Source organism: Notechis scutatus, chromosome 5 (genome assembly GCF_049901735.1).
Source record: "Notechis scutatus isolate UNSWTSFEM ecotype Mainland chromosome 5, rNotScu1.2, whole genome shotgun sequence".
NCBI lineage: Eukaryota > Metazoa > Chordata > Lepidosauria > Squamata > Elapidae > Notechis > Notechis scutatus.
Window position 1 is genome coordinate 71,270,403 of NC_142013.1, and position 16,166 is coordinate 71,286,568.

At 37.1% G+C, this 16,166-nt stretch overlaps 1 protein-coding gene across 1 annotated transcript in view; it reads right to left on the reverse strand.

Moving 5' to 3' along the window:
* Window positions 1–306: 306 nt before the first annotated feature.
* The window catches only part of GRPR (gastrin releasing peptide receptor), a 65,521-nt gene continuing 49,661 nt past the window's right edge, over window positions 307–16,166 (reverse strand). The window contains exons 2-3 of the mRNA XM_026674879.2: window positions 7,068–7,419; window positions 307–2,433 (exon numbers count right to left, since the gene is read on the reverse strand). Of these exons, the coding sequence (XP_026530664.1) occupies window positions 2,038–2,433; window positions 7,068–7,419 (748 nt within the window). The 3' untranslated portion in view covers window positions 307–2,037. The remainder of the gene's footprint in view (window positions 2,434–7,067; window positions 7,420–16,166) is intronic.

The window sequence follows — 16,166 nt, forward strand, 5'->3', positions numbered from 1 at the left end:
AACATTTGAACTGTATTACTTATATCATCTGGAAGTATAATGCTGCAGAAGAAGAAAAAATGTGATTTTAGCAGTGATCACTTTTTACTACAGTCTATTTTTGAAAATGTAAGGAAGATGTGGAGATTTCTTTTTACATTTGTTCACCATAACAAAACATATATAGAGCACAATATGACTTATCCGGACAACATTGATGCATGGGCTAAAGACATTTTTATAAAAACTTTATGACATTTGGAGAAATCAGTGCTTTACTCTCCCCACACTCCACCCCATATAGGGTAAAATGCCTACACTTGTAAACATAATGAAGCTTACATTTATTGAAATGGCACCACTTTTCACATTCAAATTATATACAATATACTTTTGCATTCAGATGGAGCAAAGGTAGTGAGACAAACCCCAGTAAACTCAATTCTCTACATCTTTTTAAAAACACCATGAATTAATACTGCCTGAAAAATCACTGGGAACGCCAAGTTGATAAAGTTCTTGAAAATGAACAGGTCAAGATCCTGTGGAACTTTTGGATCCAAACAGACAGACATCTAGCCCACAACATGCCTGACATCACTATTGTGGAAAAGAAAAAAAATCTGGTTCATTGATATTGCAACACCAAATGATGCACAAATTGTAGAGAAACAACTAGAAAAAATGAAATATTGTGATTTGCAAATTGAAGTTGAGTTATTGTGGAGGAAGAAATCAATGGTTGTACCAATAGTAATAGGAGTCCTTGGAGCAATACCCGCGAGACTGCCTAGATACATGGAAATTTTGAACTTATTAGATCTGAATATATTGACTTTGCAAAAAAACCATCCTACTCGGAACTGCCTATATAATCTGACATTACCTTAACAGCTCTTAGGTCCTTGGTTAGGACTTGAACTGTTTTTATCAGTCCCAGACTGTGAATCAAATTGAACACTAAGTAATAGTAATAATGCTCTTCCACTTAGTTATGTGGCTCTAAACATGTTTCTTTTGAAGAAAAGGTGCTTTTCCTTCAGCAAACTGGCTTACTTTTCTTTAATACAGAAAGCAAAGAACCATGAATGTATGTTCTTATGCTTGAATGTGGACAAATGGAGATTCTATTATTTTATCAATAGAAACTGAGAGACTCTGTAAACATCTAAGATATTAACCCAAGGGAGAAGAACTCATGCTGTACATGTTTATCTGTTACCTGAATGCAAGTGCATGGCATTGTTCCACCTTGGCCTTTAGAGTTCTTCAGTTTGTCCTGAAACTCCACCTGACCTTCCACTTTAAAAAAGAGAACTTAAATACCAGTGGTGTACTAGAAGTGGGGAAGATAAGAAGAAAGGTTCAGAAGGGAATAAAAAAGCTGGGTTTGCACTGAACCCAGTGCTTGTTTTTTGTACATCACAGAAAACCCAGTAAGGGATAGGCTCATTCCAGCAATAAATAGAAGTCCAAAGCTTCATATATCAAAAATAGCTTCTCTAAAATTATTTTAGTTCATTAAGCCTCCTGCCTTTGTTTGGCTTAGAACAGGGTTTCCCAACCTTGGCCCCTTGAAGTTGTATGGACTTCAGCCTCCAGAATTTCCAGCCAGTCATGCTGGCTAGGGAATTCTGGGAGTTGAAGTCCACACATCTTCAAGAGGGCCAAAGTTGGGAAACACTATGCTAGACTCTATCTAACAGGTGGCCTCCAAAGATTTTTTGATTCTAAATCTCAGAATTCCTGGTTTGTGTGGGAATGGCAGATGTTACAGTCCCTTCACATCTACAAAGCATCAGTCTAGAAAATGTGATCCCCAACATGTGAATAAAAATGGACCAGCATGTTATAATACGAAATCATAAACACAAAATGCAGGCATGGACAGCCCTTTAAGTCTGCATGATTATTTTTTCTTGCACACTGCCTTATTCATGGTCTGGTCACAGATCCATTTCTTTATGTACATACCAGTATGTACATTTGTTGCTGACTATATACAAATAAGCAGCAATGGTTAGTTAGCTCTTGCAGTGACTATTAATTTCATGCATACTATGCATTTTCTTCATGGCAGTTGTGGTTGCCATTAATAAAGCTGAAGGTGATCATGGACTGCTGGTTGGTGCTCTTGAAAGATGTCATCCGAGTAGTACTTCTGGCTGTACTCTGGGATCGAATGAGAAGACGGGTTTTATAACAAGATAACTGGTGATTAAACTGTTTCCGAAAAGTTTTGCTGAGCAAGTACAAGGCAAAAGGGTTTATGCAAGAGTTAATAAATGCCAATATTCGAGCACAAAGAGAAGTGATGAAGTGCAGGACAGATGTATCCACTTCTGAATAATGGTATGACCGATATAAGTAGATGATATGGTTAGGGAGCCAACAGAAAGCAAAGATGCAGACAAAAACTAGCACTGTCTTGGCGAGGCGTTTCCGAGATTCCATCTGAAAAGAAAAAGAGATATTACATCAACAATACCAAACATAAGATGGAACTCTATGTTTAGTTTTAGCTATCTAGACAATAATACAGGGATACTCACACTGACTTCCAGTTCTTTTGAGTCATTCATTTATTTATTTTCTTAAAGAATGGCTTTTGGTCATTCTAAATATTATTCATGCTCTGAATCTCTAATTACATCCATTTGAAGTCCCATCCATCCAAGTACTGATGTTTTATAGGAATATGGCTTTTATCTCCATTGTATTTAAGATCACACTGTACTACATAATCTGACCCAGGCTACTTTTTGAAATTAGTGCTCCATGTTTATGCTTGCTAGTTGATACTCAGCATGAGAAGCAGCCATGTTTTCTGCATTAACTCTCATATGCTACAAGGATAGATATTGACCCTCATATCAGTCACTTATTGGTTGCTACTATACAGTACACAAGCTTTACTGCAAGGGGCAGGATAAGTATGTGTAGTGATGGCAGTCTTTGTCTTGACCTGATACAAACTAGGCATCACATCAAATCATAATATAATTTAGTATTTTTTCCACCTATGTTTGGAGGTTCTTGTATGGTGGCAGCTTACCTGGTCAGTATGCTCCTAAGTGTGCTTCCATAATGAAAAGAATCACAGAATTTGTGAAAAAAACATCATAGTCATTTACAACTTGTAAGTCCTTGCTAGTTGTTTCCCATATACAGTATGCTTTCCTGAAGTCAAGCATTCGAAATTATTTTTACATATAGTTTTTATGATATTTATAGGCACCATGAGCAATTACTGCTACAAGTGATTGTATCCTTGCCCTCTATCTATCTATCTATCTATCTATCTATCTATCTATCTATCTATCTATCTATCTATCTATCTATCTATCATATATCTATCTATCTCTATCTCTATCTCTATCATTTTACCACATTATAAAAAATGTTGAGATTCTAGAACAGGGGTGTCAAACTCATGTTGTCACAGTGGCATCACGTGACATATCTGGACTTTTTTCCCCTTTGCTAAACGGGTGTGGACGTTGCCAGCACATGACACATCTGGGCTGCGGGCCGTAAGTTTGACAGCCCTGAATAGAAAGAGTGCAGAGAAAAGCAACCAGGATGATTAGGGGACTGGAGTCTAAAACATACGATGAACAGTTGTAGGAACTGGGCATGGCTAGTCTAGTGAAGAGAAGGACCAGGGGAGACAGGATAACAGTGCTCCAATATTTGAGGGGCTGCCACAGAGAGGAGGGAGTCAAGCTATTTTCTAAAGCCAAAGGCCAGACAAGGAATAATGGATGGAACTGAACAAGGAGAGATTTAACCTGGAAATAAGGATAAACTTTCTGACAGTGAGAACAATCAACCAATGGAACATCTTGCCCTTGGAAGTTGTGGGAGCTTCATCACTGGAAGCTTTTAAGAAGAGATTGGACTGCCATTTGTCAGAAATGGTGTAGGGTCTCATTTGGGTGGGGGATTGGACTAGATGACCTATAAGATCCCTTACAACTCTGTTAATCTGTGAAGATTTCCATCTGTATATCTGTATCTGAATTTGTCTATGCCTATCTCTGTCTGTCTCTGCCTGTAATTCTCATCATATCTCTCTCTCCCTCTCCTTCCCCCCTCTCATCTATCTATCTATCTATCTATCTATCTATCTATCTATCTATCTATCTATCTATCTATCTATCTATCTATCTATCTATCATCTACATTAGTGTGCATAAGAGGAAAACATTAATGGAGTCTGAATAAGTAAGAACACAGTACCTTAAGTAAATACAAATAAAGTACTATTATAAGATGTTCCAATCCCAGCATATCATACAAATGGTAGCACAGAACTGGGTGATTTGTAAGGTTATTTTTTGAGTTTTTGTCTGAGACTAATAGCATTAATCTCAGACAAAAACTCAAAAGAGAGAAGGGACGCGGTGGCTCAGTGGCTAAGTCGCTGAGCTTGTCCATCAGAAAGGTCAGCAGTTCAGTGGTTTGAATCTCTAGCACTGTGTAACAGAGTGAGCTCCTGTTACTTGCCCCAGCTTCTGCCAATCTAGCAGTTCGAAAGCATGTAAAAATGCAAGTAGAAAAATAAGGACCTTTTTGGTGGGAAGATAACAGCGCTATGTGTACCTTCGCCATTTAGTCATGCCGGCCACATGACCATGGAGATGTCTTCAGACAGCGCTGGCTCTTTGGCTTTGTAATGGAGATGAGCACTGCCCCCTAGAGCCAAAAATGACTAGCGTGTATGTGTGAGGGGAACTTTTACCTTTACCTTAATAGAATAAATAGAAATTGCATTCCCTACCTGGAAATTTCTTCAGGACAAGATATATTTTATATTCTGCTATCTTAAGGTAATGCAATGTCCACTATTCAGACATTTTTGTGTATCTTGTCAACAATTGTTAAGCCTGGGGTTTTGTGTGGCAGGTGCTTATCTGCTTGAATTCTGAAGTCCCTGAGTTCTTTAGCTTCTTCTTGTTTTTCTCAACAATTTTAGTTGCAGCTTTGAAGAATGCACTGCTAAGTACAAGTGACAAATCAGAACTGTTTTCAGAAATGGAGAGAGAATCAGGTAATGTGGTGGGAAGTAAGAGGATCAATGAATAATGTATCCATATTTTCATTCATTTTCCATATTAGTATCCTTGGGGGGAAGGGAGAATAGTACTATGAAAAATACTTATCCACTGGGCATGTAATGCAGGCCTAAGTTAAAGCATCCCCAATGGGTGAGTATCAAGCATAATGTGGTAAAACTCTATATCCATTCTTTGTTCCAGACTTGTGCCCTGAAGATAGGACATAGCCTTCACCAAAATAGTATCATCCCAATGTGTTTGATGGTTGTCTATGCTGTCTTGAATAATTTATAACCTGAATAAACTATTCTGAATATCTGGATACAGCATACAGTTTTATGGTAAACTATTTTCAGTTTGGAGTTGTGTAATTTTGATGGTGTGCATGTATGTTTACCAGTTTCCTTGCAAATCAAAAATGACATATAAATGACATATTACCACTACCACTGCAAGCAAGAGGAAAACTTCCTGCGCCTTCTACAATTTTGTTAACACCACACTTAAAGAATCAAGAACCATCCCACCCGTAAAAGGACCAAATGGGAAATACTGCAATGATGAAGCTGTTAAGGCTCTTCAACACATTCTTCAGTTCAGTCTTTGTAAACAGCAATGGTTCATGTCCCACATTTCCTAGTCGTACCACAACTAACTATAATGACCTGCTACATATTGACTTTACAGAAAATAACGTAGAAAAGGCACTACGAAACCTCAAATCATCCCTATCTATTGGCTCCGGTAGATTATGTGCATACTTCTTTAAAAAGCTCTCCTCTGCCATAGCAGAACCCCTAAGCATTATATATGAGATATCTTTCAGAACCAGCTCCTTACCAAACCTATGGTCCTTAGCTACGGTCATCCCTATCTTCAAAAAAGCTGACCCCAGCCTGGTTGAAAACTACATCTCACTGTGTTGTGTCACATGCAAAGTCATGGAATCGATCATTAACCAATTCATCACTCTCCACTTAGAGTCAAACAACCTACTCTCCAAAAAACAATTTGGTTTCAAGAAAAAAATGTCCTGCAATCTACAACTCCTACACTGCAAAAACATATGGACTACTCGACTTGACTAAAGCAATAGATGCAATTTACATAGACTTCTGCAAAGCCTTTGATCCAGTGGTACACGACAAACTACTGTTAAAACTAAGCTCTTACAGCATTTCTAGATCCCTCCATAAGTGGATAACTGCATTCCTGTCAAACAGGCAACAAATAGTAAAAATAGGGAGTACTATATCAAACCCTGCTCTGGTTAACAGTGGTGTCCCCCAAGGCAGCGTTCTAGGACCCACACTCTTTATACTCTATATAAATGACCTTTGCAATCACGTTATAAGCAACTACGTCCTCTTTGCGGATGATGTAAAACTATTCAACACCACTGACAATGCTACTGTCCTTCAAAGTGACCTTGATTATGTGTCTGAATGGTCAAACATCTTGCAACTCCAAATCTCAACCAACAAATACTCTGTCCTACACATTGGTAAAAAAAAATCAGTACACCAAATACAAACTAGATGGATATGACCTCATTGATGATCCTCACTCTGTCAAGGACCTTGGAGTTCTCATATCAAATGACCTAAGTGCCAGAGCTCACTGTAACAGTATTGCCAAAAAGGCATTAAGAGTTGTAAATCTAATCTTACGAAGCTTCTCCTCCGGAAATATTGAATTGCTAACTAGAGCATACAAAACTTTTGCCAGACCAATACTCGAATATAGCTCATCAGTCTGGAATCTGCACTGCATGTCAGACATTAATACAATAGAGCGAGTCCAGAAGTATTTCACGAGAAGAGTACTACGCTCTTCTGCTTGCAACAGAATACCCTATATCACCAGGCTTGAGAAGTATAAGTGCACCATCGTGCCTATCGTCCCTGTCCTATTGTCCCCATTTATTCTTACCTATTTCCTGTATTCTTACTCATGTTTATACTTATATCTATTACCTTGTAAGCGATTGACAAATCAAATAAATAAATAAATAAAATAAAAACATACCTGCTTTCTAACCTGAATAGTTCCTTCCACTGGTAGATTGTAAGCACTCCGAATCAGATTTTTTGCGATGAAATAATAATATACTGAAATAACAGACAGGGGGATTATGTAAAAGATGAGAAAGGAAGCCATGGACTGAATTTTCGGATGCAGTTCATTGGTAAGTGGATAAGGTGTGCAACTAATAAATGTTTTATTAGTGCCCTTGTCATAGAAACGACGCAAGTCTGAAAACACAGCCTCTGGAATGGCAAGCAGCATGGAGAAAATCCAGATTGTAGCAGCTTTCAAACAAATCTTCAGCAGGGCATGTGAAGCTTGGATGTCCATTGGTCTCACTATGGCTTTATACCTAAAGATAGGAGAAAGAGTTCTGTTATTGACCAAATCAGAGGATTTTTACTAGGATTTTTACTATTGAGCAGTGCTTTTTTTGTAAAATGTGTACAACTCTGGGGGCCAGGAGAGATGGTTCCTTAAATATTAAAGCAGGATTGCACCTTCTGCTGCATTTCTTCACCCTAGGCACTGAATCTACAGTATATTGAATTTTAGTATATCTTTTTAGTTGAACATGAATGAATGGTCGTTCATTTACAAAGACACTAAATCTCCTATGGAAACTTTGCAGAAGTCAAACTAGAGATGATGATAGCATCCTAAAAGTAATTAATATGCAGATTTTTCAACAATTAAATAAAAATTGCAGGAAACTCTTGAGCTGCAAGTATAAACAGGGAGACTTAATTCTTTCATTTGCCATAATTAATCTCCATTGAAAGGAAAGCATCTACTCTTGTCAGTGGCACATATTTCCATCTGCATATAATAGTTTTGATGGTGTCTATTTCCAAACCACAGAAATAAATGTTTATTCTTGTCTTTAATTTCCCATAGCTGATATTGCATATTGCTAAGTGTGCATATTTATTCTATGTATGGTTAATTTTGGAGCTGCATTTAACATCAACATATGCCAGATAATGCTTTCCTTGTTGTTTCTTACCCAGTTTCCTTTCTTTGAATTACAGTACCACAGACTCAGGGGTGGGATTCAAATTTTTAACAACTGGTTCTGTGGGCATGGCTTAGGTGGTGGGCATGGCTTGGTGATCATGTGACTGGGTGGACATGGCTGGGTGGTCATGTTATTGGCTGGGTGTGGCCAACTCAATATCACTCACATTGAGGCATGCATCTCCTCACTTGGCCTCTCATGACTGTGGGGATGCTGCAACAGTCCTAAGTGTGAAAAATGGTCATAAGTCACTTTTTTCAGTGCCATTGTAACTTTGAATGGTCACTCCACACAAGCAAAGTACCAGCAAAGGAGGGGAAAAAAAACTCCAGAGAAGTTCCTGAAACAGGAAGTCTAGTCCTGCCAAGAATGTAATAAGGGTTAATGGAGAGGTACTTTCTGTAAGCAACACCAGAATGTTTCCTTCCTGCCTTCCTTACAGGATTAGGCCAGTAATTTCTTCTAAGAACCGGTTCTCCAAACTGCTTAGAATGTTAACAACCGGTTCTAGCGAATAGGTGCAAACTGGTAGAATCCCACCCCTGCACAGACTGCATTGTAATTGTGGTTTCCTCAATGATGTAAAATTACTTAATTTTGCTAATTATATAAGTAAAAGGGAAGCTTTATTAGGGAATTGGTTCCAATTATGACGTTTTGTGAAAAAGGTAAGCCATTGGTGACAAATGAAGTAATTTGTTCTTTTCAATAAAATTCTCCAATATTTATCTATTAATTCAGATTGATGCAAAAAGATTTGCTTTGGGAAAAACAGGGAGTTTCAGGTAAATTGTCATGATTGAATTGCATTTAACAGATTAATACACTTGGAAGGGACCTTATAGCTCATCTGATCCAACTCCCCACCCAAGCAGGAGACCCTACACCAGGGGTATCAAACTCAAGGTGTCATGTTGTCACCATGTGGGGTATTTCAACTTTTCCCCCCTTTGCTAAAATGGGGGTGGGGTGGCCAGTGTCTGACACACCTGCCCTACACTATTTCTGATGGATGGCAGTCCAGTCTCTTCTTGAAAGCTCTCAGTGGTGAAACTCCAACAACTTCTGAAGGCAAGCAGTTCCATTGGTTGATTGCTCTCACTGTCAGAAAATTTCCCCTTATTTCCAGGTTGAATCTCTCCTTGTTCAGTTTCCATCCATTATTCCTTGTCTGGTCTTCAGATGTTTGGAAGATAGCTTGAACCTCTCTTCTCTCTGTAGCAGCCCCTCAAATATTGGAACACTGCTATTTATATCATCATGACATAGCCAAAGGTTGGATGTAATATTCTCCAGCAAAATGCGGCTTCATGGTCTTCCACACTTCAATTAAATTCCAGTGGAAGACCTGGGGCTTTTTAATATATCAACACTCCAGATATTGCCAGAGGGGAGATCCATTATCCAACTTTTCCACTCACAGATTTGGTACAGAATATTGAAAATATATTTTTTGTGTTCAGAATTAATTTAGAACTACATGTGATGGCCTGAGACCAAACAGAAAGAAGTTTATTTGCCAATTTTGCTCTTAATGCTACTGTCATACTTTTGGTAGATCTGTGTATTGAATGGTTATGATAAATATTTTCATCATTCGAGGTTGGGATTTATTTTTTTCTTCACAAACTGATAAATTGGCTATCATGCTCACAATTGTTAATCAATGACGTTGATGTTTTGAGACCAAAAGTGTGCTGTCCCAGCCAGTCTTGTTTGATGCTTATCAATGTTTCCTGTTTTTTTTTCTTAGTTATATAGTTATATGCTATTCAGTTACTATTACTATTTACTGCTTATCTTAGTTTATAGTTAATTTTTTTTCTCTTCTTCTCTTCTTTTAATAGTGGAATTTACAATTCCAGGCGGGGAGTGTGCTGTCCCAACCAGTCTATGAGAGTTGGATAGTTACTTAGGAATTGTGAGCTGTCCCCTTAAGGGAATGCATCATGGTAAATGTAGTTAAAGATATCCTGGGAAATGTACTTCATCTCATGTGGCTACATCTGTAATCCTGATTGTTCACTGAATTGACCTTTGGTGGGTTAAGGGAATTTTCATCATTCTTTGTCTGAACTCTCTACCACATGGCATCTTCCTTCTATAGCTACGAGATGGGTTAGGAGATAACCATCTTTCATGTAGAAGGCAGATATACAAAGGATTGGTCGTTAAAGAAGAACTTCATCATAAATGTGAGTTATGAAGATACCTGATGTACCAATAAATGAACTTTGTTATGGAGGCTTTGTTGAGTTATCTATCTGCATCTACACAGCTATAAATCTAGCTCTGTACAAGGCAGAACAAAAAGAAAAAAAAACCTATTTCTCTATTTTACTCTTAATGTTATTGTCATACTTTTGGTAGATCCATGTGTCAAATGGTTATGATAACTACTTTCATCATTTGAGGCTGGAACCTTTCTTGATAAAACACTACATGGCTATTATGCTCACAGTTGTTAATCAATGACATACAATGCTTCAAAATCTAGTTTTCAACAATGTGACCACTAACACCTGGTACTGTTAAATCAGTTCAGTGTCAAACACTATGTCATAACGAAATTTTCCATGCACTATATAAAAATGCATTGCTACAGGATTCAAAGTAGCTAATGTATGTCAAAATGAATCTATGATGTTGGAACAAGTCTGTGTCAAGCACATCTTGGTCAATGTCAAACCACAGACTGATTTATGTTTGTTCTAGATGGCCATTCTTTGATAAGAAAAAGCAATATTCTAAAAGCAGTATTTTTAAAATGAATGTCAGTAGAAAGTTAATCAATCTTATTGGAACCAATAGCATATGAAAGGCTTATCTGTTATTTGATATTGCTCACTTTGATTATTACAGAATTTTAGTAAAGAAAATCATGAAGCAACTCAGCTACATATATTTTTAGAAGATATACAATGAAAATAACTTGGTTAAAATACTTATTTAACAGACTTGTGACCGCAACTGAACCCAACATTTCCGTTGCTCAGTAAGACATTTGTTAAATGAGTTTTGCCCCATTTTATGACCTTTTTTGCCACAGTTGTTAAGTGAATCACTGCAGTTCTTAAGTTAATAACATGATTATTGACTTTTCTTGTCAGAAGATTGCAAAAGGGAATCACATGACTGTGATGACCCAGAGTGTCCCACAAATGTAACAAAAACCAAAACATAAATAAATGTTCTTTAATGCCTTCAACTTGGCTTCACTGTTCAATTGTTCACAGTTGGAGATTAAACTCTTTCCAAAATAACATTCCAAACGAAAGAAATACGGTCCAAATTCAAAGAGCAGATAACGAAGCAATAAAAAACCAAAAACAAACCGCACTGAAGAAAGTTCCACGACAGACCAGGATAATTAATTACAAACTTCAAGAAGATAACCAGGTATAGTCCATTGGAAGAATGCCAACCAAGATAAACCTCATCCAGGAATAAAACACTCTTTGTTTATAGTGTTTGCTAGCACGCAGGTCCAAACTCTTATGCAGTTCTCACACCTGCATCCCATGAAGAGGATCAAGGCCCTCTCCTCCTGAGTAGACCATGTCTTTCCCTGATCCTCTCCTCCCTGCGTGCCCTAGGATGGATAGGGGATGGGCCTGGGTCCTCCTCTGCCTGCTCAGCTGGTCTCTGCCCTTCCCCAGCCTTCTCCACAACCTCTGGAGCCACCCTTCCACTCCCTGTTAGCTGTTCCTCCTCTCCCTCAGAGTCAGTCTCCACCAGGGGCATGACACATGACTGTGGGACTGTCTGTTGCCAAGCGTCCAAATTGTGATCATGTGAACTACAGGGATCCTGCAATGGTCATAACAGTGAAAAATGCTCTTAAGTCCCTTTTTTCTGTGCTGTTGTAACTATAAACAATCATTAATCGAACTGTTGTAAGTCGAGGATACCTGTAAGGTCCTTCTTATTAGAAAAAGAATGTCCTTCTGTTCCATCGTTAAAATAAAAAGAGAACACGACTATGTGAAAACAAAAATATTTTTTTCCAGGGAAAAGAAGGTCTAGGGGGGACATGATAGCAGTATTCCAGTATTTGAGAGTGCCACAAACTGGGGTGGTGGTGGTGGTGTTTCAACTTATTTTCCAAAGCACCAGAGAGCAAGACAAGAAACAATGGATGGAAACTAATCAAGGAGAGAAGCAACTTGGAACTAAGGAGAAACTTCCTAAGAGTGAGGACAATTAAGCAATGGAACAGCTTGCCTTCAGAAGTTGTAGAAGTTTCAGTGCTGGATGTTTTTAAGAAAAGACTGGACAGCCACCTGTCTGAAATGATATAGAATCTCCTTCTTGGGCAAGGGGTTGGATTAGAAGACCTTGAAGGTCCTTTCCAGCTCCATTCTGATTGATTGAAAAACAATGGCTGTTATGTATATGTATATATTAAATAGCAGCCTCTGGAGTAAGAGTAATCTTAGGATTTTGGGGGAACATGGGTACAAACCAAAAGTTATGAGATGCATATGCAGATATCTATTAATGCAGTTCTTCAAAATTAATTAAAAATTAAGATGCCAATATTCCTGGAAAGCAGGAATCCTAAATTAAAGATCTCTTCGTCTACCCCATCAGAGGTTGAAACTAGTGACCCTCAGCTAGTGTTTTTTTCTTTTGTATCAGCTCATGGCTTCTTCTTCTTCTTTTCCCCACAGGAGCAGCCTTATTCTTGCCTCTGGTTTTAAAATGTGAAGAAGAAACAGAGGCAAGGGTAATGTAGCAACTGGATGATCTACCACTGAATGAAAATATTAAGTTTTTATATCGGTAACAATGACACAGTGCATTTACAGCAGCATATCTTTATCTGCATACCGCAGGATTTATTATAACCTGCTTTCTAATGACTCTTAGATCTATGTCTGAGTGATGTCAATGGATAGATTGAAAATGGTGAAAGAAAAGCAGCTAATGGAACTCCTCGGGAACTCTCACCTAACGAGATAAGCTATGTTATATTTATTTAGGGGTGGAACTACAAGTAATCCCCGGGTTATGAGCCTTCCCATAGCGAACCTTCAAATTTACATGATAAATGCCCTCTAGCGATTGCGAACAAGGCCTAAAACTATGACTCTTATAGCACCATGGCAGTTGTTTGCCTTTACGAACAACCGGAGAGGTTCTACAACATTTGTCCTGCATGTTGCTGGCTGAAATGGAGCTTCTGAGGGACAGATCCACCCATCAGAAGCCCCATTCAGGTGTCCAGAAGCCTTGCCCAGCCCTTTGCAGGCAGAAATGGAGCTTCTGAGGGACAGATCTAGCCCTCTGACATTCTGTTCAGCGCTCCGTGGACCTCCCATGGCCCGTTGCAGGCCAAAATGGAGCTTCATTTTGGCTTGCAGACTAATCTAAATTAGTCTTAGGAACTCAAGCTTTGCAACTAGTTGTAATCCTACCTACCCTATCTACTAGTTTGATTTCTTCTGATAGGTAGCATCAGGTAGGTTTTCAGGCAATGTTTTATTCAGGGATTGAATGTGGTATCTTCAGCTTGTACACACCAGCTAAACTACTGATCCGTAGTCTGTTCACATCAGTCCCATAAGCCAATTGCACACTTTGTCTTTTGTGTTGGGGTGGAGCTTGTGCTACTGAAGATGCACAGGAAGTAGAGATTCTTGGATTCTTGGATACAATATCTTTCTTTAGGTAAAAAAATCATACCTGCATTGCTTTCCATAAAATTACTTAGAAAGTCCAAAGGATGCTTGGGGCAGAGAGTCTTGGATGTGACCAACAACTTCCTGTTTTGCACTGCTTATCTCCCTTCAACTACATTATTTAACTATCTGAATTAAACTCATTAATAAATTAACTCATTAATAAAAGAAGAGTAGACACACTTAAATCTGTAGAATTTACTTGATGCTAATTTAAATTCTATGGATTCTATTATTCTCTATACAGTATATAGATAAGCTTCAATATAGCTTTTAATCCAAGAAGAATTTTTTTAAATATTACTATTTATTTCTTCAATCAGGTCTGTATTTTAGTTAATATAGAAATATATCATATTTTGATGGTCAATTTTTAGGTGATTATCAGCATTTGCTTTCAGATTCCTAGAAATACCTACATTTTTCTCTAATACTTCTGGAAAAAATATTTTGAAAAATAGAACATTGGGGACAGACAGAAATCTCAGCAAGGAATTATTGTTTGTCTTGAAATAAATCTTAGGTGGATTCACATGACTGTAAATTAGCCTGAATGCATTTGCTTCTTGCAGTAAAATGATTATTGCAATTGCTTTAAAGAGAAAACTTTAAGAATTGCTTAACTCATTTTGTGCTGATTTTATAAGTGAGTTTTGAATTGCCTGAACCAAGATAAGAAGTTGCTACAGCAACCATCAGTCCAGAAAACAACATAATTGTATATATTAATGAATTAACAGCACAGAATATCAAGTTTAGCAGTGATAGAGAAGATTTGTTTTTAAATTCTCATCCTAAACTAGCAAACTGTCAGAAATAAGTAATGTTTTAACTTTTGAAATTCATCTTACATTTTTCCAATTATTTCACATTGTATTGAACAATTAATATAATTATATTTCTGTAACTTTCTTCACTTCTGTTATTGTTCTTTAATCAACTTAATTAAATGTTTTCTCTCTATGTAAGTAATATTGCAGATATTGCAGAAATAATGTTTTTTTTTTAAAAATCAAAAGAATGATAAACAATATTGGTACTACCTATTATAGAACTATTCACGTAGTCTAGAAAATTGAATACAAGTTATTTCCAAGATATGCCTAGTGTTGAGATCAGATTTCTGCTTTCAGGGGTGCTCATGTGCATGAACAGAATGCTTCAACCTCTAGTAATATTTTAGGGTTTTTTCTTTTTCTCTTTTTCTCCCTTGATGCAATATGTAGACATTGTCAACACTATATTGGATTTTATTTATTTGAAAGCAAGAACATTAGTTTTTGTTTAATTTTTTATTTATGAATCTCACAAGATCCACAAATTTTACAATACCTCTAAGAATAATGAGATATGAGCCAAACAAATAAATAATGAAATATGAGACACAACCCTGTATTTTCCCCACAGAACAACAACTGATGGAGCAGAAATGGTAACAAACATAATGCAGATTCAACTAAAAGCACATCATACTCTCTAGGTCCCTAGTGACTTATGAACTTATGAAAATTATGTTTATCCCTGTACCTGTAGAGCTCTATCTACACAGTACTTTTTGTTTTAAAAGAAGAAAACAAATTGACTCCATAGTTTCTTTAGGGTAAAATTACAAGCATCATGGCATATATTTTTCACAGTAATCATCATCATCACCATCATCATACATTTTAAGAAGATACTTGGTTGATAACTAGGATGCTGACAGCAACCTATATTAACCATCAGTGCCAGTCATTGATATTTGTGATACATTTTTAAATGTTCAGTTGACTGAGTTTCATGTTTAATGAATAAAAGAGATTAATAATGATGATGAAGATGATGAAGAAGATGAAGCAACACATGTTTAGGAAATCTAAATACAAAAAAAGCATATGTTTTAGAAAGCCAGATGAAAGAAAATTCAGTACCAATTGCTTTTATCTGACAGAGTTGTAGGGAAAATGCCTAATAAATTTGTAGGTTGAGAAACAGACTTCATAGCTTGCTAAAAATGTGAAAAATATGGTAGACTTACATAATAATTGGACATGTATGACAAAGAACAGATTTAGGTGCTGCTAGGAGAGTAATCAGCGTGCTTCAAAAAACTCATTTGACAAGACCTCTGATCTTTAAATCTAATGACTAATTTAATCATTGTTCAAGCCTCATTAGCACTTTTCTCCAGCAAATCATTTTAAAAAGTCTCCCTAAACTAAAATTCTTAGGAAATGAATGTTATTTTGTTCTGCATAATATTCCAATTTGCATCACTTGGAACTCACAGGACATTATCTCAATTTAAAAAAATAAATTTCTAAAAGAAATCAAACCGTTACCACAGCTATAAAATTAAAAAATTTTGAAAGCAGGATTTCATTTAGGTAGCAGGAGCAAAAATATAAATACCTTGTT